This window comes from Nicotiana attenuata, chromosome 7 (assembly GCF_001879085.1).
Source record: "Nicotiana attenuata strain UT chromosome 7, NIATTr2, whole genome shotgun sequence".
Lineage (NCBI taxonomy): Eukaryota > Viridiplantae > Streptophyta > Magnoliopsida > Solanales > Solanaceae > Nicotiana > Nicotiana attenuata.
The window spans coordinates 36,864,564-36,892,212 of NC_031995.1; the positions used below are offsets into that span (position 1 = coordinate 36,864,564).

Genomic DNA, 27,649 nt, shown 5'->3' on the forward strand with positions numbered 1-27,649 from the left:
GTAATAGGTTGATACTCATGTATTAGAGGCTCAGACTTGTAACACCGGATCTTTTTGGGCTATGTTGTAGGATTATTATTTGAGATTCCGCATGTTTTAACTCTTATTTCGGACTTCTAATATGACGACTTGGTAATTTAACTGTGTTAGCTAATAATGAGCTGTTTAAGAAATGGTTTAAGGTTGTTAAATAGTCGGGCTTGCCTAGCAGTGTGTTGGGTGCCATCACGACCGGGGTTGAGGTCGTGACATATTCTATCCTAAAATACACATGCATGACAGAGGGCTGCATAAAACTTGCCTCTGTAGCAAAAATTTACAATAATTATACACCTTTTGATCATAGCAAATATAACCTAATGAGCTAAATAGGGTTATAATGTAATGAACTAATGTAAATTATAGTAATTGAGACAAGAATAGAAGGAAGAAGTTTTATTGATCAAGGAAATTCTGTTCATCAATGGAATTTACATAGATCTAGCTAATCACAGTAGACCTAGCTAGAAACTCCATGGAAATGATCTGAGAAATAAGAAGAGAAGAAGAGGTTACACTACAAGAAAGTATGAAATTTGCAACAACATTTTAGCAACAATTGAAACATTGTTGGCTAAAATGGATAAATGGCAACAACTCGAAAAAATTGTTGCTATAGCATAGATTTTTTGGCAACAAAATTTTCTTGTTGCAAAATAAGTTAATTTTGTTGCCATATTCTATGGTTTAGATAATAAACTTTAAAAATTTAAAAATGACAACAACGTTCTAGCGACAACTACAGTATTGTTGCGAATTTTAATAAACGGCAATAATTAATTTTAGTTGTTGCAAAAAATAAAACTTTTAACATAATAAAGTTAAATTATAAACAGAATTGGCAACAATAAAGTTTTTTTGTTTAAATTATAAAAAGAATGGCAACAATAAAGTTTTTTTGTTGGCAAAAAAATAAAACTTTTAACATAATAAAGTTGAATTATAAACAGAATAGGGAACAATAAAGTTTTTTTGTTTAAATTATAAAAAGAACTGGCAACAATAAAGTTTTTTTGTTGGCAATAAACATTATTTTGACATACGTGGATTGTGGCCTAAAACTTCAATTTTTCGCCAAAATCGAGCGGCAAACCTTTTCCCTTTTAATTACTTTTCCCGGTTTTTTAGCCCACTCACTAATAACCATTCTAGCTAGGGTTTTTCTTATCAGTTCTAGTTCTCCTCCCCTGTTGTGTCCTCTTTGTTGCTTCGAGTTGTGGCTGATCGGAGAAGAACCGGTAAGAATTCAATCTTTAATTTCTTTACCCGATTGCTTCACTAAATTATGGAAATACCAATGTTTGTGATTGTCTTTTATCATTGAAGTACTTAATGGGTATGGGTATCTTAAAATTTTCTATGCCAAAGAAGGATTTGCAATGTTTTCTCCTCTAATTCCTTATGCTACAGTAAGAAACTTTTCTAGGTTTTTCTTTTATTGTTGTCTAGTTTGTTGTTCCTTTTTTTCAATTCATCTTCTGCTAACTTTTTTATACATGTTCTCTGCATAATAACAGAATGAAACTAGTACTGAACACGAAAGTTTTTTCTGTTATTCGTGAAAATTTGCTAGGTAAAACTATAAGTTGCCAAGAGATTTTTTCAAACATATAATTTGATCGATTTGAAAAATTCTTCCAATGACTTTCATATTGCATCGTAGAAGTCAGCTTTATCATATCCATGGTAATCAAATAGCTTTATCGAAGCAAGATCCTATTAGGTCAATTTCTTGAGAATTCATTGAATGCAGCAACAAATCTGGATTCCTATACTCCTTTCTGTTGCGTAATTCTGCATTAACGCTTCTTCTAGTAGTCTTATTTAGAACAAGAACGTCCATAACAGGTTCTGAAGAAATTTCGATTCGATCAGTTCAAACAGAGACAAAAGTTTGCTTTATATCCTCTGTCCAATTTTAGTTCTTTGAATATTTTATTCATGTATATGGCTATTCGTTGAACCCAAAGTAAAGTAAATTTTTTATTATCATATGCATAATTATTACTAGAGTCTGGTTGCAGTACAATTGATTTACAATGGTAGATGATTTTCAACGTTGGCAAGAATGCATTGTTTTACTAAGTATTTATTGAGAAAAAAAAATCTTAGAAATTAGTAACACGTTCCCTTACACTCGGTTTACATCTAAGAAAGTGTGAAAGAAAAAAATTATCTAATCGTAGCTGAATCGATTCACCTTGGCACTCTTATGCAATTTTTCTTTTTCAAAGAAGAGTACATACTCAGGCTTAGACATTAATACTTCTGTGACTCCCATAATAACAAGAGTTTCAAAGTCGAAGTACTGTTTGCCTAATATACATAGCTAAAAGTGAATCTTTTGTTTGCCTAATATTGTCCAATAATATCCAATTTTTCTCTAATGATTTGGCTTTCCAGTTCAACTCAAAGGCTTATGTTTCTAAGCCTTTCTCTATTCTAGTTTTTCCGGATACAACAGATAATAAGAAATAGAGAAAAAGTTAAATAAATAACTTTACATTTATATTTTATTGTAGGTAAGCACATGATGGATAAGAGTTGGATACTCATTAAGAATAGGACGTTATCTCAATACTTGAATGGTGTGGAACAATTTTTGAACTTTACATTTTCTAATCCTAATGTTGGTCTAAGAATCCAATGCCCGTGTGTTAAGTGTAACAATGTTCTTTGGAAAACGTGAGAAGAAGTAAAGACAGATTTACTTAGCCGAGGAATAGATTCAACATATGAGAGGTGGATTTATCATGGTGAGTCAGATTCATCTTCAGATAATGGAACAAATGTTGGTACAGATTCAGATATAGGGAATGATGATGCTTCCACTTTTGAAATGTTGCATGACTTATATCGTGGTGTTTCCACTAATAGTCATGAGTTTGATGAGAATAGTGAGTCTAATTGCGAAGAGCCTAATACAGAAGCTAAAATTTTCTATAGATTATTAAAAGATGCAGAGCAAAAGCTATATCCTGATTGTGAAAAGTTCTCCAAACTCTCTTTTGTTATGCGCCTTTTTCAAATGAAATATCTGCATGGCTGGAGTAATACCTCATTTGACTCTTTATTGAAATTACTGAGTGATGTTTTACCAAAAGAAAATGTGCTCCCGAATTCTATCTATGAAGTTCAAAAAATAATTAAAGGCTTGGGTTTAGATTATATGAAGATAGATGCATGTGTTAATAATCGTATTTTATATAGAAAGGAATATACTGATCTTGAACAATGCCCTAAATGTGGCGAGAAAAGATGGATTGTGAGAAAAGGAGAACATACTGATGAAGAGGTTGCTTCAAGGAATTCGAATAAGAGAAATAAAGTAATTTCTAGAAAGATTCTTAGAAACTTTCCTATAATACTAAGATTACAGCGATTGTTTATGACAAAACGTACCGCTGAAGATATAAGGTGGCATAAAAATAAGCGTGTCGATGATGGAGTTTTACAACATCCATCTGAATCATTGGCGTGGAAATTTTTTGATGAAAAGCATCCAAGTTTTTCTTCAGATCCACGTAATATAAGGCTCGGGCTTGCTTCGGATGGCTTTAATCCTTTTGGTTCAATGAGTAATGCCTATAGCATGTGGCCAGTAGTCTTGATCCCATATAATCTCCCCTCATGGCTATACATGAAACAATCAAATCTTTTGTTGTCCTTGCTTATTCCTGGACCAAAAGGCCCTGGTATGGATATTGATGTGTATCTCCAATCCTTGGTATGAAAAGTACCATGACTCTTCCTTTCCATTTAAATGAAGAACAACAATTTCAAGTTTATGCTGAGGATCAGAGATGTGATTATAATGAAAGTACCTTTCACATTTCCTCAACCACGACCTGGGATCTCCATCTTCAAAGTATGGACAGTCTACCCTTGAAGCAGAGCTGCTCGAGTGATATCTTCCCATAGGCTGCTCGTGAGGCTCCACCATTCCTGCCCTTCTTCCAGAACCTTCCACCTGAAGATTTCCTGGAGGCGCACTTCCCAGAATTCCATCCTTAATGACAAAGATTTTATACATCATTATGTCAAACTTGTGATGTAATTCATCCATTTTTGAGTCATTGGACTCCAACTTTTTATCCGTCTCTGAAATGTAATTCTGTAATTGATTCTCCAATTTCTTTATATTTTCTTCTGTAGCTTTAATCCTAGTTTCTGGTATTGTCATGGTGCCAGGACTTGCTCTGATACCAAATCTGTAATGAACTAATGTGAATTATAGTAATTGAGACAAGAATAGAAGGAAGAAGTTTTATTGATCAAGAAAATTCTGTTCATCAATGAAATTTACATAGATCTAGCTAATTACAGTAGACCTAGCTAGAAACTCCATGGAAATGACCTGAGAAATAAGAAGAGAAGAAGAGGTTAGGATAGAGAGAGAAGAGAGAGAAATGAGAGAGAAAAGAGAAGGAAGTTTGTTAGGAGTAACTGAATTACCGGAAATTGACTACTGCTTCCTTCTTCCAACTGTGTATTTATTAATTGTTAATGTTGGTTGGGCTGTTACAAGTGGGCCACCGACTTTCTTATTAAAATGGTCCAATGTGTCTTCATTTATACTGGCCCAAAGATTATGCTGGTCGAAAGACTTAGCCTATAGAAGCCTCTACACCCATTTTAGCAATATCCTATCTCCCACTTTCCTAATTCCACCTTTAATCGTTACATAAAACTTAAAAGAAAGATGGTTCTTTGGGGTGGGGTGGGGATGTGGGGGGGGGGGGTGGAGAAGCTAAATAGGGTTTCATGCTCCTTATTAGACTAAAATCTTTCCCAATTATTTCTTTTACTTTTTTTCTCATTGGATCATAAGATTATGGTTGGGATTATTTGAGACTTGTATTAGAGCATATTCACTTACCTTCATGTTTAAGCATCTTTCTCACCTAGATCGTTCCAATCTTTTTTCCTTTTTTTATTTATTTTGGCCCTTGTTGGTTAAGTTGGTTGGATGAGTGATTTCCCACGTGGGAGACCAGCCCCTCACCAGCGGCCTCCTCCTCGGTCGGAGCTCGTCGTACCACGCTTGTCTAGTGCGGTTTACATCTCCTGTGTCGTTTGCGAGCTACTGCACAGTAAGCAGGTTACCCAGTGCGCACCCGAAATAGGACCGGCAATGTGAATAAGCTCATATAGGCGAAGTAGTTTAAATAACTTGAACATTAATCTTTGCCATTTCTAGAGAAGAAACAGCAGCCTAAAAGTACTATAGCTCCTAAACTTCTCAGATGAATTTATTTGTATTTAAGTGCGTCATTAAAATTTGGTAAACTTACACAAATGTCCCAAATAAATCTCAATTTACCAACTTCTAGTCATTAGTCATAGACTTACCAAAACTAGCCAACAAAAATTGAAAAACCAAATAATAGGGTTCTTTCTATCAAAGAATCACATGCAAAAATCACCTTCTATATTTTTAAGCGTGATTAGCAACATTAGATACAAAACGGAAAGAAAATTTCATGGACGAAGTAGGAAATAAGGTGATGAAATACAAAAATCTATACAATATTCCAAAAATTTAAACAAAAAAGGAACTTTTTCAATGGGTATAGTTGAAATTCATTGAAAATATATAGATAAGTCAATATACAAAATTTGAGGAAGATTGGAGGTGATTTGGACTGGTTTTGTATCAAAATTCGTAATTAAATTGAGTTCAAAAAAGGGAAATTACCAGCTATGTCCATTTATAAGTAGCTCATTACGAAAATTAGCCAATTGATAAAATATTACTAATATTAGCCAATTAGCTATTTGTAGCAAAAAATATCAAATTTTTGCTTTGTTTTGAGTGGGTGTTATTAGAATAGATTGGGCACAACTTAAGGAGCTTGAATATCAGTTTTGGGATGATTTGGTGAAGTTTTGAGGTAGTTTGAATTGAAAATTCGAAGTAAAAGCTGAACATGAAAAAAATGATATGTGTATCACATATGTATCATATTTGTATCAATTGTGTATCACATGTATATCCATGTATACCTGTGTGTGAGATACATGCGTGATACATGTTTGATACATGTGTCGCAGAAGACTTTTTTGAAGGGAAACTTACACAAATGTCCCAAATAAATCTCAACTTACCAACCTCTAGCCATTAGTCATAGACTTACCAAAACTAGCCAACAAAAATTGAAAAACCAAATAATAGGGTTCTTTCTCTCAAAGAATCACATGCAAAAATCACCTTCCATATTTTTAAGCGTGATTAGCAACATTAGATACAAGACGGAAAGGAAATTTCATGGACGGGGTAGCAAATAAGGTGATGAAATACAAAAATCTATACAATATTCCAAAAATCTAAACAAAAACGGAACTTTTTCAATGTGTATAGTTGAAATTCATTGAAAATATATAGATAAGTCAATATACAAAATTTGAGGAAGATTGGAGGTGATTTGGACTGGTTTTGTATCAAAATTCGTAATTAAATCGTGTTCAAAAAAGTCTTCTGCGACACATGTATCAAACATGTATCACGCATTTATAGTTTTTCCAGTTTCCCCCTCTTTATACTTTTTTTTGCACATGCCTATGTTTGGTATAGTTTTATGTTTTCTTTTAGTTTTACTTGCGATGTTTTGAATCTTGGAGATTTAACTTTGTTCGTTTAAAATTTAAAGCTAATTGGTGACATGTTGTTACGCTCTCTGTTTTGCATGTCCTGTTTCGCTCTTTTCATGGTTTAATTTTAAGTTTCTTCTGTTTCAACTCTGTCAAACTGCAGTAAGAAAGGAGTTGCGTTTGATGTTTTACTAATATGTGTTACTGCATATATTTATATTTGACTGCACTCCTTTTTTGGGGACTATTTGCATACCCTTAATTGATGTTTTAGCTTAAATTGTTCGAGCATATTTCCAGTAAAAAATTGTCCAAATATATATGATCAATGAAGACTAAGAAGAAACATTCCCGACAACAGTTAAAGATCCAACAATGAGTGCAAATGTTAATTTCTCACCATATCAGGTTTGTTTTGCCTGGTGAATCAGGTTGTTGAAATTGTTAGTTTGATAACTTGCTTACTAATCAATTGACTAAGTGATAACTTATGAATGACTCCTTTGCAATTATTTTTTTACTGGTTTTACAAGTTTCTCATGGAATATCAACTAATTTTTTTTGGTAGACTGCATATGCTTTATTTGATTCGCATTGGTTAGATAGTTCAAATCTTGCTGGTAAAGGCAGAGCAGAGCATGACGTCTTCTTATTTGTTGGTTTACACGGAGCACTATGGGTCTATAATTTAATAGATTTTCTTTATTTCATAACTTAGATGCCTTGAAACATAACTTACAGGATTTTTGTTATGTTCTTTATATGGATGGTGTGCTTTAAAGAGTAAAAATAAAAAATTAGCCATCAGTAACAAGGTGCAAGTGATGGCTCTATAACAATTATGTTTTGGTTTAGTTAGGTATTTCAATTTAAAGTAGAATAATGTGCAAATGTGTCAACGTAGAATCTTACATTTTATTGAACTAGAATTTAGTAATAGAAAGAAACACATGAAGGATGTTCCACATATACAACTAAAGATTACTTTTATTATCACCAAATATTGCTTTTGTCTCGGCTTCTAATTTCATTAGTTAAATCCACTTATATTTTTTAAATTATTTCTTTTTCCATTTAGAAGTTGTAGATGTATTTTCGTATGTCTTAAATGTCAAGTTACCACATACAAAGTTATATGTGGTAACAAATACCAATAGAAAGACTTATTTGTTATCACTGTTTATAAAGGCAGGTGACAAATGATGTCATGCACCGAGGTTTTCTGTGTGATAAAGATGAACTACAAGATAAATTAAGCATAAATAGAATTTTTTATCACTTCCTGATAATTCATATATATGTACATCCAATATGTTAATATGTTATGAGTTGATGCTTCATTGTCTCAAATGCTTTTCCATTCTCTTTGCAAATTATGTGCATTATTTGCAGTGGTGGTGTTGTATTTGGTCCTACAATATCTCTCTTTGGACAATTTGCTTACCTGGTTGTTAATGGTATTACTTCCATATTCTTTAATACACAAAGAAAGATATTTCTGCTTCGTGTTGACCAGTCCTAATTTGTACCACCCTTGAAGAAAGAGGATTGTACTCACCATTTCATGCCCAGTAAGTTAAGGATAAAATACCACATCTGATTAGAAACCTCATAATGAAGAAAAAGGTGATGGTTGTCTTCCCCGTGGTCACGGCAGTGAGGGCACATGTTTACTTAGTTGTATACTCCTTTGAAGATTTCTTTACATAAGTCAAGAAGCTAACAAAACAAAACACTTTCCCTTGTATGGAGCTTTGCTCTTCCGAAGATTCTTCATGGCAAATTGGAGTTTGTTTGATCGTCTGCAAACTATTAAGAGCACTGGTAGATTTACACTGTTTGAACCATTATGAGGGCATAATTTTCAATTTCATTGGAAGAGAAACTTCATGTTTCATATTATAACTAAGTATTTGTTTGCACTTTTGGTTGGATTGGATGTTTAGAACAAATAATACTTTATAACTAAAGAAAATAGAGGTATTATTTTTTCTTCTGACTTTTAAAATAATACAGGCTTCAATGCATCAAGGTCCTTTCACATCAGAAGTGAGAACTCAATGGCTAGCAAGGTTGATGAAATCAACTTATTGGTTCTACGTTACCAGGCTGTTGTGTATAGAAAACCTCCACCAGAAGATCCAATAGCAACTGCTGAATGTGTGGTCTATTGTACATCATGTCATGATGGAAGGGCGATAACTGTCAACTGATAGAGAAAAAGCAGTGCTCTTTTTCTCTTAATTTCATTGACCCACTCTTTTATTTGCTGTCATGCTTCAAAATTGATGATAGCTCCAAACAACATTTTCACCTTGATACACTCCAGCCTGCTTTATTATGGAACATGAATTCATGTGGAGAAATAATAAATTTATCAGCACTGTGAGGTCCGAATCATTACGCAGCGAATCGAGGGTGATAACAGAACCTGCTTGACATGGAGTATATTAACTGAATTATCAACTCAACTCTGTGTAAAAGATGAAGTGAATAACTTTTCATAGATTGTATGTTCGCTTTTAGTGCTCTGTTGGAATGAATAAAAAAAGTATTCAAAGCAGTACGAAACTATCTAAAATGGAACTTGATACGATGCTACAAGATGTTCGATAATAGAACTGAAAACATATCTAAGTGGGGACTTGGAAGGTGACTTGAAAGGCCGAAAGACTTAAGCCCTATATAAAGTATGACGCTTTATATAGGTGATAACATATGAACTCTTTCTCACAAAAATTACAGAAATGAGGAACATTAATGTGCAATAATTGTTCACGTAAAAACTAGTATCAACAATTTTTTATGGAGTTAAAATTACAAATTACGATGGACGTTAAACTAGATCACTTGACAAGAAGTTTCAATGCAATTTAATTAAGCTGTCACAATTTCAAATGACGGCCTACCATTTTTACAAAATAAATGAATAAATAAATAAAATTCTCGATATTTAAATGAGTTTGCTCATTTTTCCGCCATAAGCATCAAGTTTTTAGTTTTTATAGAGTAAGTTCCGTTAACATTGTCAGCAACTCCGTACATACAACAACAATAACAAGAATAACTCGGCCTCAAATCAAAATTAGTCGAAAATAGATTATATAAATCCTCATTATTCATGTCGCTTTATTTAGTTGCATCTCAATCTAATATTTAAATGAGTTAACATACCAGCATGACTTAATTCCAACTAGGGTATACAAACCGAACCAAAAACTGCACCAACCCGAAAAGTCAAACCAAACCGATTAAAAAACTCAACTAGGTTTGGTTTGATTTGATTTGATATTGAGTAAAAAAACTGAACCAAATCGACATATAATATATAATTTTTATATATATACTTTAAAGACTTTTTATAGAATTTTCTTTAAAAAATATCTAGAAATATTTGTGATTCTCTTATGGGATGTAATATTTAGTTAAATATAAAGTGCTCTATTTTTATTAGCTTTAAATAACAGGTTGTATGATCATTTTCTTATCAAGTGTTAATAAAATGTGTCATTCTCGTTGTTCATTCATATTCATGTCTAGATATATTAAATTCTTATATATTCTTTTTCGAATTTGAAGTGGTATTTCGATAATTTAAAATTAAATAGAATATATCATTATATAGGTATCATATTATTTTTTATGTTTAATTATTAAATCCGATTAACCTTGAAAGTATACATCAACGAAAAATTATTGTCAAACGACTAAAAAATAACTATCACGTTTTAATAAAAAAAATTCTCCCATAAGAATATTTTAATAGATCATATTTTTGTCAATTTTTATTAAACACATATATATATTTACTTATAAAAAATTTAATAAAGTATGATTTAAATAATATCATGTAATAAAAAAATCCCGAAAAATCCAAAAAATTCGATAAAACCGAACCAATCCAAACCGATATAGTTGGTTTGGTTCGGTTTTGATAAAAACCGAACCAATCCGGTCCATGTACGCCCATAATTCCAATTAATGGTAATACATATACGGATTGTTTGTCATTTGAGATAACTTCCTTTTTATATAGTCTATCTCATTCTTTTTAACACGTTCAATTACTATGATTTTACATTAATTAGTGAATCAATGCATGTGTATAATTTATGTATTATTCAGACAAAGGTTTAATATTTTCTTTTTTAGCAAAAGTCTAGATCATCTTGGGCAAAACAGAAAAATATAAAACAGATCATGTCTAGCCATGCAAATTAACAAGATATATATATATAGTTTTTCTGCTAACCTGATATTAGCATGCTAAACTCGTTTTTCTGCTAATATCACTATATATATATATATATATATATATATATATATATATATATATATATATATATATATATATATATATATATATATNNNNATTAGTTCTAGCATAGGTAATTCAGAAGTTTATTTAGATTTAACCTCACGCTGAAGTATTTGTATTTGTAACTGATTTTGAGACCATTACATATTTGTGTCCATGTAACTGTGGATTAATAGGCCTGAAGAATAGTCTATACGGACCGCATTTGAGGATTAATTTTACATTTATACCACGAATTAACTTCTGATAGCGATTGTAGCTTTAAAACACTAATGTCTTATTAGAAACAGGATTTTTGTTGTAAGAAAAGGGCACTCAGTTTAGTTGTGAATGCCTGGGCTGTTAGAGCCATGAAGAGCAATTTAACAGGCCCAAAATCAATTTGGAATCGGTCCTTTAGGTCTGTCACAGGCCCAGGCTGCCCAGCTTTGGTGAATAAACTTGGGCTTATGCCATGGCTTGGTATTGGGCAGCCTTGCAGCCAGGCTTATGCCCCAAGGACATAAGAAGCCCAAAGCTGGGCTAATCTTAAAATTAAGCTGGGAGTTAATTCACAAGTATAAATACGGGTTTCAAATTAGGTGGTGGGTTCAAATTAAGAGGGTCTTCCCTTTTGTTTGAATTCAGACTTGAATTTGAGGCCCTGATTTATAAATGCGAATCAATTAGGGCCTGTTTAGGGACAACACTGTAATAGAAATCGTAGTTTTCTTTTAAGATGGTTTTTTTTAAATAAGGCATGAGACGAGCCTCGCCGCATAAAACATATAAACTGCGGGGCCCTCATTAAATACTATAGTAAAATATTTTAGAAATTGGGTATGCCATTTAGCGAATTTCCATGGCCCCCGCAAAGTTAATAACACGTTAGTCGCTTTAGGAGCATTCTTTAATAATATTACTTTCCTAAAGTCGGGTGTGCATTTCATGTGACCCAAATCCAAATCCCAAAACGTTGAATAAGAGGTGTTGAGGATCCGGGTGCATTTTATGTGACGTGATCCAAAAACACGCTCTTAAACGGCGTTCACTTTCGTAAAAAGTAAATAAAAGCGGTAAATAATTTATAAAATTGCACTATAGGTTTGAACTTGTATAAAAATCAGATTTTTAGCCATTTGTAATAATTTAAGCGACCGTGCTAGAACCACGGGATCCGGGGGTGCCTAACACCTTCCCTCGGGTCAACAGAATTCCTTACACAGAATCTCTGGTTCGCAGACTCCAATTGGGAAGTCGAAATATTCCTCGATCTGGGATGTAAATTAAATCGGTGACTTGGGACACCAAAAGCCCGTCCTATCCCAAGTGGCGACTCTAAAAATCAAATAAATAATCCCATTTCGAATAATGTCACTTTAAATGGAAAAACTCCCTTATATATTTATCCTTCGGGGTGGGTGTGTAAAAAAGGAGGTGTGACAAAAATCATCTTCCACATTTTTAAGCGTGATTAGCATCATTAGATGCAAGGCGGAAAGGAAATTTCATACATGGGGTAGCAAATAAGGTGATGAAATACAAAAAAAAATATAATATTCCAAAAATCTAAGCAAAAAAGAACTTTTTCAATGGGTATTGTTGAAATTCATTGAAAACATATAGATAAGTTAATATACAAAATTTGAGGATGATTGGAGGCGATTTGGACTGGTTTTGTATCAAAATTCGTAACTAAATCGAGTTAAAAAATTCTTCTGCAACACATGTATCACACATGTATCTCACACACAGGTATACATGGATATACATGTGATACACAATTGATACAAATATGATACATATGTGATACAAAAATGATACACAGTGTGATACACATATCAATTTTTTCTTGTTCAGTTTTTACTTCGAATTTTTAATTCAAACCACCTTAAAACTTCACCAAATCATCCCGAAACTGAGATTCAAGCTCCTTAAGATGTACCAAATCTATTCTAACAACGCCCATTTAAAAGGAAGCAAAAATTTGATATTTTTTGCTACAAATAGCTAATTGGCTAATATTAGTAATATTTGGCTAATATTAGTAATATTTTATGAATTGGTCAATTTTTATAATAAACTACTTATAAATGGACATAGCTGGCAGTTTCCCATTAAATAACGACAACATATTCCTTTCTTAGCATAAAGGTTGTGGTTATTTAAAAATTGAAAATTAAATTAGCAGAATCCTAGATGACTTCAAATTCATAATGAATAATCCTCCTATTTCAAAAGAGAAAAAGGAGTTTGTATTGTCATTTATATATATGTTTTTGATTTTTAATAACTCAAAACTATTTTAATGCTATTTACATGATTTTAAAAATATTATATTCATTAATTTGATGCACGCGCGTATCCTAAGACTAGTATATATATATATATATNCAAATCACCTCAAAACTTCACCAAATCATCCCAAAACTGAGATTCAAGCTCCTTAAGTTGTGCCCAATCTATTCTAATAACACCCACTCAAAACAAAGCAAAAATTTGATATTTTTTTTGTTACAAATAGCTAATTCGCTAATTTGGCTATTCTTAGTAATATTTTATTAATTAACCAATTTTTATAATGAGCTACCTATAAATGGACATAGCTGATAATTTCCTGAAAATAAATAGGTCTCGAAGATGGTATAGGATAATGAGACGTGGGTCATTCATAGCTCCCTTTATCACAGTCCAAAACAATATAACCACTAAAATAAAAGGAAAAAAACAAGATTCCCCTTTTGTTTATTCTTTCTTGAACTACCTTTCTTATCAATATCATTATCAACCAAAATCACAACTTTTGTGCACCGTCTGAACATTTGTGATCAGATAAGAATATTATTGAGTATTATCACTTTTAGCGCTCCAAAAACTATATATATCTAATAGCCGAAAAACTTTATAAAATTTATATAATTTTTATATATAACATAGATATACAAAAAAAAAACATATTTTTACGACTATATTTTTACAGTATAATGTATCATTTTTCCAATTCTTTCTATCTTTGATTAACTTTTGACGCACTCACATATTTTTTCCAACATCTTATTTTGTGTCAAGTAATAACTAAAGTACTAACACTACTTGTCAAGTAAGTAGGCTAAATCATTTCAAGTTCGAACCTTAATTAATTACATATCTCAAGTTCGAAATAAAAAAAAATCTAGTAAAATAACGATTTCTTCTTTAGTGGCGCTACATAATGCAAGAATAAATTAGTCAAATATCAATCCGAGTACTGAATTATTATATCAGAAAAAAGAAAAGCCAAAGCATGGGTCATTAGAATTTTCAAGAATGACAATATGCACGGAAAGAATAAGGCAAAAGTTTATCTTGAAATTAAACTTTAATTTATTCCAATTTGGAAAACCCTTGACTCTTCTAGAAATTGTTTGTCACTTACAATATATTTATAGTCATCCTTTTAGAAAAAATTCATTCATATTAATTCCAAGCTAGAAGAATTTATACGGAATATTATATTGTCAAGTGTCAACCTTATATATACAACTCTCATTTGACAGAATGAAATGATACTTCGTAAATGTATTAGGAATTAGAAAACGAATAAACAAAGGAGATAATGTTCTTACAGTATTTAGAAACTTCCTTTTTACTATTTTAAAGTATTTCAAATCCAGAGATATTAATGAAGAGTCAAATATATTTTTGACTTTAAATCTCACGGAAGAATTAAGAGGCATTCTTGTGGTGGAGGGTGTTAATTTGCACTAACTGATGTATAAATATCGAAAAAATTTAAGTTATCTATATTAACATTGTAATAATTTTTTATAATATTTGTGTAATTTAACCAGTTATAATTTGCGACTTACCATTTAAATAGAGTTACCTTTTGAATGACCTAATATTGTAAATATCTTTTAACGTTAAGGCATAAAACTTAACTCATATATATCGTAATAGCTCTACTGCTCATACAAAAAAAAAAAATGTAACTCTATATGCTTGACATTATTCCTTCCGATCAATAATAAGTGACATTATGACCTTTGTCACATTCTTTAAGAAAATACCGACTCCTAAAAAAATAAGTATTTTGGCTAAATTACCCTTAGTTAAATTTTACATATTGTTAACTTGACAATTGGGATATATAAATAAGGGCAAATTTTGGAAAAACAAAGTTAATTCCTTCTTGATTATGTAAAAGTTCACTTATTCTGGAAGAAAATAAAAAGGTCAAACAGTCACTTATTATTGACCGAAGGAAGTATTAATAAATAATTAAATAATAAGTTGTGTCCCCCTTCTCCCTTTCAAAGTAATTTTTATCTTTCTCTCGCGGTACTTGTTTACTCTCAATTTTTCGCCTTTGTATGGGTCAAAATTAGATCAGAGAAATTCGGCACGCGGGGATATAAGGTCATGGTCAGACAAGCCAAGGGCGGACCGTCATCAATAACCAAGGTCGGACCGTCATCAATGACCAAGGTCGAACCGTCATCAAACAGCTAGTTTGCTTTGGAATACTCAAAAGGAATATTCTACCGAATATTCCCTCTAAATTGTACCTTTTTTTAGGATTTTCTATGGATACCCCCTTATAAATAGGAGGGGAAGACTTCCAAAAAAGGGGGGCTCGCTCTCTGTCTCCCTTTCCCTCTTTCTAGAAAATATGTAAACACACCTCTCCAAAGAATTGAGAGGATCAGTGATCCCATACCTTCATCGGATCCAAAAAAGGGTCATAAGGTTTTGGTATTTGTCTACCATTGATTTTTATTAAATGAAAGAAGATCCGTCTCACTGAAGATCGGGTGAATCTTTTCCTTTATTCATATTTTTGTTACTTAATGCATCTTTACTTATGCCATTAAATCCGATCATAATCGCTGTCAACATTTATATTTGGCTATGTTTTTCTATTTCTCCTACTCATCTCGAATCTAGAGTTAATTATCTTTAATTAGGATTTATCCCTTCATCTTTATTGATTGATTTGCTTAAAAAGAGTTTAATATCTTTTGAGTTAAAATTTTAGTTTTCTCTAGATCTAAAATTTAATCCTAGCGAGTTCTTCTGTAGCTTCTACAACACATACATTTACCACAGCTTTTGCTTGCTAATGACCAATAAAATCTTCATGCATCACAAATCAAAGCTTTGTGAAAGAACCTCCCCATGTAAATGTTACTTACTGATTCCCTAAGTAAGAAAATATCTGCCAAAGAATGACACGACTAGGGAATACCACTATTTGGGTTTCGGACCGATATAAAGGCGGACGGTTGTTATTTTTGGAATTTTCAATAATTACAAAACATTACTACTTATGGAAAATTTGTAACTTACTCAACAATACTATTAGAGATAGTGAGGCAGGAAAAGTTGAATGATGAGGTCCGTCCAAAAGATGCTAAGATAGAGACGGGGGCGTCACTACTGTCTCATAACTCATGAGCAAAGTAAATTTTGGATTTAGAATTGGTCCAAACATTGTGTTTTTAAACTTCTACCATTTGATGTGAAGAAGCCATAACAATGAAAAATTTCGGCTTTGCAATTATTGATGAAAAGAGTGACCCCTTAAAACAGGTCATCTAAGAACAAGTCAAATTAGAAGGCAGGGAATGAGTTTCTCTCACCAACTACAATTTAAATATTCTTTTGTATTTTATCTATTAAATTTTTGTGTTGTATTTTATGGATCATCATTAAAAAGACAACATTTACGAGGTAATGAATTTGGGAGTTGCTCGACTGTACTTCAGCGTCACAGCTTCCTGCTAATTGTGCTTGCCCTCCAAGCATTTCTTTGCACTAGGTCAAACTGAGGAAATATATCATATTCTCCAGTACAAGCAAAATTAAACAAACTGGGACTCCCCCAGGAAACGCATCATATTCTCCAGTACAAGCAAAATTAAACAAACTGGGACTCCCCCAGAAAACGCATCATATTCTCTAGTACAAGCAAAATTAAACAAACAGGGACTCCCCCAGGAAACGCATCATATTCTCCAATGCAAGCAAAATTAAGCAAATTGGGACCAAGGCTAAGGCCTTCGCCATCAAAGATCGACAGGTTCAACCTCGTTCGAACTGGGACTAAGGCTAAGGCCTTCGCCATCAAAGATCGACAGGTTCNACGGGTATGGGCTAGGTCTGGAATGGGTTTGGGGAAGAGTCCGTTTGGGCTGGGTGTTTAAAACCAAAATTTGGCCCAATTTAAACCTTCTCTCTTTTTAATTCCTTTTCTCTTAATTTTTTAAAAATTGTTTTCTCTTTTCTTTTATTTATTTTTCTGATTTTTTGAAATGCTAAATCAAAACTCAAAAACAAAATTGACACACTAAAAAAATTATATTTTCTACTTTCCAAGTACCCTAATTTCTAATTAAACACAAATTAAGACAAATTAAAACTAAAAAATGCAAAAAGACCATTTTTGTTGTTTTCTTTATTTTTTCCTTAACTACTAATTAATCCTAAAATATGAAATTAAATCCTAAACAAATGTCAAGTGTATTTTTATATTTTTCATATGAATTAAAATGCACAAATAAAATGCAAACAATTAACATAAAATGTCACAAAATTGCAAAATAATGAAAGAAATCATTTTATTTGAATTTTTGGGAATAATTCATATAGGGCAAAAATCACGTGCTCACAGACATAAAACTTTATTAAAGCGGACAACCCCGCCAAATTGGTAGCGGCCACTAAAAGCATAACTGGAGAAAGGAACGTGATCAAGCTGAGGTAACAAATGCTTTTATTTTGTTTTAACTAACTATTTCTCTAAATGGAATAGAAGCAGGAGCATTCTCCCAGATACATGAACAGGAAATGCATCATATTCCCCAGCGCAAGAAAAATTCAGCAAACTGGGACTCCCCCAGGAAATGCATCATATTCCCCAGCGCAAGAAAAATTAAGCAAACTGGGACTCCCTCAGGAAATACGTCGTATTCTCCAATGCAAGCAAAATTAAGCAAATTGGGACTCCCCCAGGGAACCCTTTAAGGCTAAGGCCTTCGCCATCAAAGATCGGCAGGTTCGACCTCGTTCGAACTGGGACTAAGGCTAAGGCCTTCGCCATCAAAGATCAACAGGTTCGACCTCGTTCGAACTGGGACCAAGGCTAAGGCCTTCGCCATCAAAGATCGACAGGTTCGACCTCGTTCGAACTGGGACTAAGGCTAAGGCCTTCGCCATCAAAGATCGACAGGTTCGACTCGTTCGAACTGGACTAAGGCTAAGGCCTTCACCAAAAGAGAAATTTGACCTTGATCAACACGACGGTTANAATTTGATAAGTCGAATACACCTTAAGGCCAAGGCCTACTCCAAAACGAAGAAGAGTTCGACCTTGATCAACACGACGGGTTAACATTCGATAAGTCCGAAATAACACCCTTTAAGGCCTAAGGGCCTTACGTCCTAAAACGAACGAAAGAGTTACGTATCCTTGATACGAACAACGACGGGTTAATATTTGATAAGTCGAATAACACCGTTAAGGCCAAGGGCCTTCTCCAAAAAGAAGAAGAGTTCGACCTTGATCGAACAACGACGGGTTAACATTTCGATAAGTCGAAATAACACCCTTTAAGGCCAAGGGCCTTCTCCAAAAAGAAGAAGAGTTCGACCTTGATCGAACAATGACGGGTTAACATTTCGATAAGTCAAAATAACACCCTTTAAGGCCAAGGGCCATCGCTAAAAAGAAGAATTCGGCCTTGACCGAAATAACATTCGGCCTCGACCGAAATAACGTTCGGCCTCGACCGAATAAACCTTCGGCCTCGACCGAAACAACGTTCGGCCTCGTCCGAATCAACCTTATGGCCAAGGGTCGTCACTAAAAAAGAGGGGGTCGACCCTTATGGCCAAGGGCCATCGCCAAAAAGAGGAGGTCGATCCCAACGGCCAAGGGCCATTGCCAAAAAGAGGAAGTCGACCCCAACGGCCAAGGGCCATCGCCAAAAAGAGGAGGTCGATCCCAACGGCCAAGGGCCATCACCAAAAAAAAGAATTTGGCCTTGACCGAAATAACATTCGGCCTCGACCGAAATAACCTTCGGCCTCGACCGAAACAACATTCGGCCTCGTCCGAATCAACACTCGACCTCGTCCGAATCAACACTCGACCTCGTCCGAATCAACACTCGACCTCGTCCGAATTCACATTCGGCCTACTCACCCGTCCAGATTCGAGGGCGCAAATGACCTCCTCTAATGCCGCCATCTCGGCCTCGACGGCCTTCTCCAATTCTACCACCTTCTCGATCGACTCATCACTCGATTCATTGGCCCTTATCGAACTCCACTAAAGTTCATCCCCCGGGGATACCACTAACCTAAAAATCGGCACCCTCATTCGCGATCCACACTAGTCGACCTCCCTATCCGAATTTCTCAAAATTACGATTAATGAAGTCCGCTCACCGAGCTCGACCAAGAGACGACCTCGATAAGCGGAGGACTAACTGTATGGGTCAAAATTAGATCAGAGAAATTCGGCACACGGGGATATAAGGTCGTGGTCAGACAAGCCAAGGTCGGACCGTCATCAATAACCAAGGTCGGACCGCCATCAATGACCAAGGTCGGACCGTCATCAAACAGCCGTTTGCTTTGAATACTCAAAAGGAATATTCTACCGAATATTCCCTCTAAATTGTACCTTTTTTAGGATTTCTATGGATACCCCCTTATAAATAGGAGGGGAAGACTTCCCAAAAAAGGGGGGCTCGCTCTCTGTCTCCCTTTCCCTCTTTCTAGAAAATATGTGAACACACCTCTCCAAAGAATTGAGAGGATCAGTGATCTCATACCTTCATCAGATCCAAAAAAGGGTCATAAGGTTCTGGTATTTGTCTACCATTGATCTTTATTAAATGAAAGAAGATCCATCTCACTGAAGATCGGGTGAATCGTTTCCTTTATTCATATTTTTGTTACTTAATGCATCTTTACTTATTCCATTAAATCCGATCATAATCGCTGTCAACATTTATATTTGACTATGTTTTTCTATTTCTCCTACTCATCTCGGATCTAGAGTTAATTATCTTTAACTAGGATTCACCCCTTCATTTTTATTGATTGATTTGCTTAAAAAGAATTTAATATCTTTTGAGGCAAACAGCCTTGAACGAAAATTATCGCCCGATTTACACTGCATTCCCAAGCAACTCGACTCGTAGACAACGACATATGCGAAAGAATGATAAATTTTGTAGAATTAATACTTAAAAAACATATGGGAAATATGTAGTGTAACGACTGTTTGGTTCCACCTTCCCGGAACCAACGAGTGTAAACCAAACGCGGTCTTTTGAGCCCACTATAAATTGCTCTTCATTTAACTCTTATTTACTCAAATTGCCATTTGCCCCTTTCGTTCCAAGTTCCAACCCCGGCGGCCGCCCCCACAAACTTGCGTACGCAATCGCCCATGGTTTCTTATTAATATTTTCGTCTAATATTTCAAACTATTTTTACACTTCACCACTTTTCTTACAACAAAGAACAATAATTATGTCTCAATTGCAAATAAATTAGAGTCAAATATATAAGTTTTTACTCTTTTTTTTAAGCTCAACTCATAGCATCATCATTAGAGGCAGACCATCAATGACGGAGCCACAATTTTCGTTAAGGTGTATCAAAATATATAAAAGTAAACATATCAGGAAATTAAGGGGAGTCAATACATAGTATATATACATATAATTTATTTTTTACCTACCTACATAGTATATTTTTCCTAAGAAGGGGTGTCTTCCTATAAGGTGGCTCCACCACTGCAGACCACCATTATGGGTAGGGGGTCACCGACCCCAGGGGATTTTAAAAAAATGGATATATATATATATATATATATATATATACACACACACACACACACTCATCAAAAAAAGAATAGTCTGGTGCACTAAGCTCTCGATATGCGCAGGTTCCGGGGAAGGCCAGATCACAAGGGTCTATTGTATGCAGCCTTATCCTGTATTTCATCAAGAGGATATTTTCACAACTCGAACCCGTGACCTCCTGGTCACATGGCAGCAACTTTACCAGTTATTTCAAGGCTCCCCTTAAATGACAAGTATATATTTTGAATGGTACCCTAAGATTCAAATTTTCTCGGTTGCTAGATTGGTCGATTTGGGGGCACAATTTGACTTTTAGTACGTTGCTTGCGTTCGATACCAACTCTTGCATATGGTCAAATTTTTATTCGACAGTAGTGTCCCCACTACTTTCAAATCATAAGGCTCCCACTACTTTCAAATCCTAAGCCCGCCATTGATTATGATACTAAATTAAATAAATATTTATATTATGAGAATTCATAATGAATTGACCAGTTTTAGGCTGGCTACTGGTCTTCCACAATCCTCATTTGATTATTCGTGCTTGGAATCGACAATGTGAGTAAGCTCACTAATGCAGAGTTACTTCATGACTTTTCTTAAGTTATAAAATTTCACAGAAAATTTTGTCTTCTTGAATTTGCTTTGTAGCATTTTGTAATTTAAACTATTTTTGAGTCAGACAGTTGAAACAGACACAATAATTGAGGTGTTAATTAGTCGCAATCAATGAAATTATCTGATGATGTTGTATGATAGTTTTGTCTCATTAGAGTAATTTGCGCTTTATAATTGTACAATGTGTTGCTCGTTCTAAAATGGTGAACTTTACTCGTTATGAATTTGTTCCACATTTTGCAGATGTGTAATCAGAATTCAGTTGAAGTGCCAAAAATGAAATGGACCAACGGATATTTTTGTAAAGAGATTTTTACATTTCTATGTCATATAGTAAACTATATTACCCTAAATGTTCATGTTTAATAAATTACCCTACCTACACAAGTTTTATTTATAAAATACATATACTTCACCTTAAAAGGCTTTCAATCCATTATTAGTACCTTCAATTAAGAGATTTAGTTACACCATGAGCAGTATCGCTGCCAACCTTATTGGTGGCCATGAAAATACCGAGAACAATACTCAAGGGTACCAAAGACAAGAAGGGAAATGGCAAGAGCGATCTCTTTCATCGGTCCGCGATTGCTGTCGGCGTGAGAGCCGTCCATCATCATATCCTCGTTTGAAATCGAGAAAGCATGATCCACGTACGCCATTTTTCTGAAACAATTGAAAGGGTACTCTTTTCTTTTTTTTTTTTTTTTTTTAAATACTTTTTTTTGGTAATCAAATTTCATTACACAAACAAATATGTACATACTGTCATCGAGCTTAATCTGGACATACATCCCAAATTTTGCTCCACATTTCCTTCATCAACTGAATACAAGAACATCTTATCTAACTACTACCTATGGAATGGACTTTATAAACTAGGATAGTAATTAAGTTCCTGCAATCTCTTTTGTATCCTATGCTTGCTTCCTCCTCTTCCATGTACATCCTGTGTGATTGATCTGCATATGATGGCTTCTGATCTTTGAACTTTATTGAAAATCCTGCTATTCCTTTCTTGCCTTATGTAGTACAATTTTCCTGCCAGCACAAGTTTGTATAGCTCAGCCTTTGTACTCCTCCCTTTGTAGTACCTCTCTGCCCAGTGAAGTTCATCTGCCCATATCATTGGTTGCCTATGAATGCCTTGCCATTGTAGCATTGCTGCCCATATTCTTGATGCATAACTACATTTGAAAAATAGGTGATCCACTGTCTCCTCCTCTCCATTGCATAAAGAGCATGTTACATCCTCCACATATCCCATACCCCTCAGCCTGTCTTTTGCCATTAGTCTCCTATGTGCAGCTAGGTAAGCTATGAAATTCCATTTTGGAACCCCAATACTGCTATGCACCAGTTTCCTCCATGACACTCTATCAAACTCCCCCCTCAGTTTCCCATATATGTTTTTTATAAAGAATTTGTTTATCTCCTCTATATCCCTCTCTTGATAGATTGCTTAGCCTTCAGTATCTTCTGCACTATCCAAGATGCTTGTTTTGGTGCAGTGTTCCATATTGTATCCTGCTTCTTGTAATATACATATATCCACTGTACCCATAGTCTGTCCTTCTTCTTACACAGGTTCCAAAGAAGCTTACATATGGCAGCCTTATTCCACTCCTCTATATCTAGCAAATTAAGACCACCAGCTGCTTTAGGTTTACACAAGTAGTCCCATGATAGTAGAGCTTTCCTTGATGCTTGTTTTGGTGCAGGGTACTCTTTTCTTAAAAGGTTTTTGTTTAACCAAAAAATGGGATTTTAGTCAAAGCTAGAATTTAGAAGAACTCGGGTTACTGATAATCAAGAAAAGGAATAAAAGAAAGTAATTCTGAGTAGCAATTTGATAATCAAGAAAAACGAATGATAGCAATGTATATTTCAATAGTATTCTCCCTGTCCCACAACTGATTACATATCTCCTTTTTATAGGTTCTTTTGAGAACGTACGTTATGCCTAAATCATAATGAGGCTATTATGAGTAATTAAAGACATTGAATGCTACGTTACACAATCATTACATTGAATACATATTCTTTAACGTTTTCAGTATTTAATGCCCATTAAATACTGTATTTGGATGCTCATGTGCTGTTAGATCCATTCCCTTGATTCTTCACGATCCTTGAGCTCTAAATGTCTTGAATAGGTACGGGCGTTGAATTACTTGCATGACTGCTCGTACCTCTTCTATTACTTTGCTCGTATCTGCTGTCGCTCGTACCTCTTAACTAACCTTAATTCTTTGACTGTTTGACTAGTCTACATGTCATGACACGTCATCTCCAATATACAAACTCAATTTTACCCAATACAGATAGTCCCCCCACTTTCCATTTATTCATCAGTTGAATATTTGGGAAGTGGATTTCATTAAAAAGGAATTTTTATCACCATTAATGCTATGACAAAAATTGACGCTTCAATTGTCGCATCCATTTAATGCTCCATACACGGGTCATTTTCTCATCGACTCTGCAGTTTTGCAGCCCTTTTTAAGGCTTTTTTACGGCTCCACTATTCACGAAGTGCCAGTTACCTTTATTATTGTCTTTCCATCATTGCACTTTTCCCCTTGATGGTTGTTCATTAATATATATATAAATTCCTCTCTTGTCTTTTTCCACATAAAGCTTTATTGAATAGTTTATCCTTCAAATCACTGTTCACATCTTTTTCATATTGTTCTTCTTCGTCATGTCTTCTTCAAACCCTAACCCTAGGAGAGTTCCTATTTTAGATAACTTTCCCAATGCCCCTGTTAGACATAGAAGGGGTGGTAGGTTTCGTAGCTTAGGATCTACTCGTGGTGGTGGTTCTCCCGTGCCTTCTCTTAGTTCTGGTCCTTCCTCTAGAACTAGAGGTTCTTTTACCCAAAAATTATCTTCTAAGGGTAAGGAACCCTCTGAACCATTACAAGAGCCCTTGGTAGAAGAGATAGTCCCTAATGATTTATCTTTTCACCATGATAGGCAATCACTTCAAAGCCAAGTTTCTGGTTTGGATTGTGCTGACGCTTATCCCACTTTAATTACAGAGGTTTTAGCTCCCATAGTCCGCAAAGATTGCCACTGGAGTTCTAATTTTCCCATTATAATCCCTTATCCAAATCAGAGAATTACTTCCTATATGACTGGACTCTCTTTTGTTTATACATACCCCTTTACTCTTGGATTTAAACCAGCTATTGATCCAGTGATTCTCAATTTCTGCCGTTTCTTCAAAGTCTGAATAGCGCAAATTGGCCCGCTTGTATGGAGGGTTGTTGCTTGTTTAAGGCATCTGGCCAACATGGCATATGTTGATTTTACATTACCTCACCTAATTCATCTCTACTCCCCTAGGCTTTTTCGCAATGGCATTTTTACCTTAGTGGCTAGGAGTAAGAGGGTTTTAGTGAGCCCAGAAGATGATAAGGATCGTGGCTAGTATGCCCGATTTGTTGCTGCCCCCACAGTTGGTTTAGTGGGTAAAGAAAACATTCCCTTCCCTGAGAAGTGGAACTTTGCACGTAAGTCTTTTACCGTTCTCGTACCTTTTTCTTTCAAGTTTATCAATTTCTTTAACTTTGTTTTCTTCTACCTTTTTTTTAGCAACCATGGGAGTTGTGGAGAACGTTCCCAATTTTCATGGTTGGGTAGATAAATTGTTGAAGATCGCGCCTATGGAGGCTAGGTCTTGGAAATCCATTTCCAATCGTTACAGTTGGAAAGTAAAGACTCATGGTAAGAGTTTTTGTCTTTCTCGTATGTAAAGTTTTTCCTTTTATTGTTTTAATTTTCACCCTTCTCTTTGTCAGGATTTGCCATTCGAGGTGTTTCTGCTGAAGCAGTTGCGGCCTCTCGTGCCTTTTCAGGAACTCTTTTTTCGTTAGAAAGGGCTCGGGACATACTCTTGAGTTCTACTTCTGCGAAAAGAAAAACCACTAAAGAGAAAACTCCGAGGAAGAAGATCAAGGTGGTTCCTTGGTGACGAGGCCAAGAGTTAGGAGACGTATCATCTCTGATGACGAAGTTGAAGTTTCTTGTCATCTTTCTCCTACCGGGCTTGTTCACCTCGTCTCTGATGATGATGATGTTACCCCTCATGACACTCGTGAGTCTATTAACCAGCTTTTCGTTAGTGGTGATTTAGGGCCTGTTTTAGATGAAGTTCCCCTGTCTTCCTTTTCAACTCCCACATCTGCAATTCCTTCTTTTCCTTCTCCTGCTGATCACGCCCAACTATGCCTTATAAACAGGACTCTGCGGACGTTGCAAATATAACCCGAGTATTACGCCCAGGGTCGAATGCACAGAGAGTTAACCTATCAACCACTATCTTCAGACCCACTAATTCTTCAGAATCAGCTTCCCAAATATTCAAATCTCAGTTGAATGTTCTTTAGCAACTACGCTTGCAAGTAACTAAATAGCTGTAAACTAAACTAATAAGGTTGTAAACAATTATGAGAAAAAGCTAAGGCAATGATTTCCCCTATTGATGGAATCCCTTCTGTTTATGCTCATACAAATTTACCAACACATCTCTATCAATCATGAACGCTAATCTTACCGTAAATCTCTCCCGAGTAATCACAGTAATTTTACTATTGCACTCTCCCGAGATACACTAGCTTACTTTATTTTGTACGATTCACTTTAGATTACACCCAAGGCTTCGTTATCCCTAATCCCGCCTTTAAAACCGCAATTATAGATTCCTCTAATAATCTAGGAGTGGTGTTGTTCAACAATACCCTAAATATGCACTCTTTTCCAAGTTATGCACACTAAATAGGCACAACTAATTGAGGATCCTGTCAATTAACTACAACAAATACGAAGTTGAACAAATAGAGATTAAACTAGTAATTTGTATTCACATAAACAAGAAGTTCATCACCCAATAGGTTCCATCAAAACCTTAGACAAGGAATTTAGCTACTCATGGCTATGGGAAAATAAACTAAGATTGAATTCATCATAAAAATCAAAAGAAAAGAAGAAAGATAGTTGGAGTATTCTCTCACAATGGTTTTCCTTGCTAAGAAACCTTAAAAATCAATACATGCCTCTCTTGGGCGAAGTCTAATGTTTTAAATAGGGTTTAGGTCTAAAAATCCCGTGTTTTACACTTTGGTCCCTGAAGTTTTCTGCTTTCGCCGTGGTTCTGTCACGGTCGCGGTCAAACCGCGGCCAAAAGCCTTCTCTGATTCTGAAATCATCCGCAGCTGTCTTCCACCGCGGTTCTACCGCGGTCGCGGTGGAACCGCGGTAAAACCAGTGCTCTGGATCTTCGGCCTGTTTTGCATGGTTTACTTGGGAAATTGCACAGTTGGCCTCTTTTTCACCAATTTTGACTCCAAAACTGCTCCTTAGCCTTCCTTATACATATATCACCTACAAATCATGAAAAGCACTAATAAGAGCATTTTGTTATCACTTTTAGCATTAAAACTACATAAGAAGGCGATTATTTAAGGTGTGATTATTGTCAAATTCACCTATTATAAACACCCCACACTTAAACCTTTGCTCGTCCTCGAGCAAACTAAACCACACTTATAGGCCTAACTGCTCAATGCATTGCCCCAATTTATGTCACACCTGCTATTATCAATGATCGACCTAAGCAGAGCACAATCATATCTCAAATGCAGACTCTCATGCCAAGACACACTTGTGCTTACTCTAATTACTCTAACAGAAGTAAAGACTCACTTTTTCTTCCTGAGTCACATGCCCTCACATAAACAAAATCTGAGAGAAGTTCCACACACATATAAAATTCAACAACAAGGAACCATATATAGAAAGAATTCACTCACTCTCAGCAAAGAGCATTCACATGCCACACAGACACACCATAAGCTTGCCCCTAGTGTAATACTCCACTAATCGAGCCATTCAGTCAAAGATCAAGAGGTCTTTATAGGTTGTAATGTAGGCTAAGGGACGGGTAGGATATATTTGGATATAGTGACTAACCTCCCTAAGCACTTTTAATACACACTTCCTTTTATTTCACCTTCATGTTCAACCCAATCATTATTCCACATTTTGTTTCACTTGTGACCCCCACTTTTCTTTAGGTACAACTGGCTTCTTCTTCTTCTTTTTTTTTTAGATTTATTGTACACTGCCAGTTCACCAATCAGAACCTTCATTCTTGATTCCCTTTTTTCACTAACTCTCTCCCACCCCACACTTTGACTTTTGTATATTCTTTAGTGATTCAAGTGCTTCTAGGTGGTAA

General features: G+C 34.9%; 1 protein-coding gene across 1 annotated transcript; it reads right to left on the bottom strand.

The window, feature by feature from the left end:
* On the bottom strand, positions 22,277-22,696 carry LOC109229966. The gene has a single exon (XM_019395510.1). It carries the CDS (start codon positions 22,694-22,696, stop codon positions 22,277-22,279), a length of 420 nt encoding a protein of 139 aa, XP_019251055.1.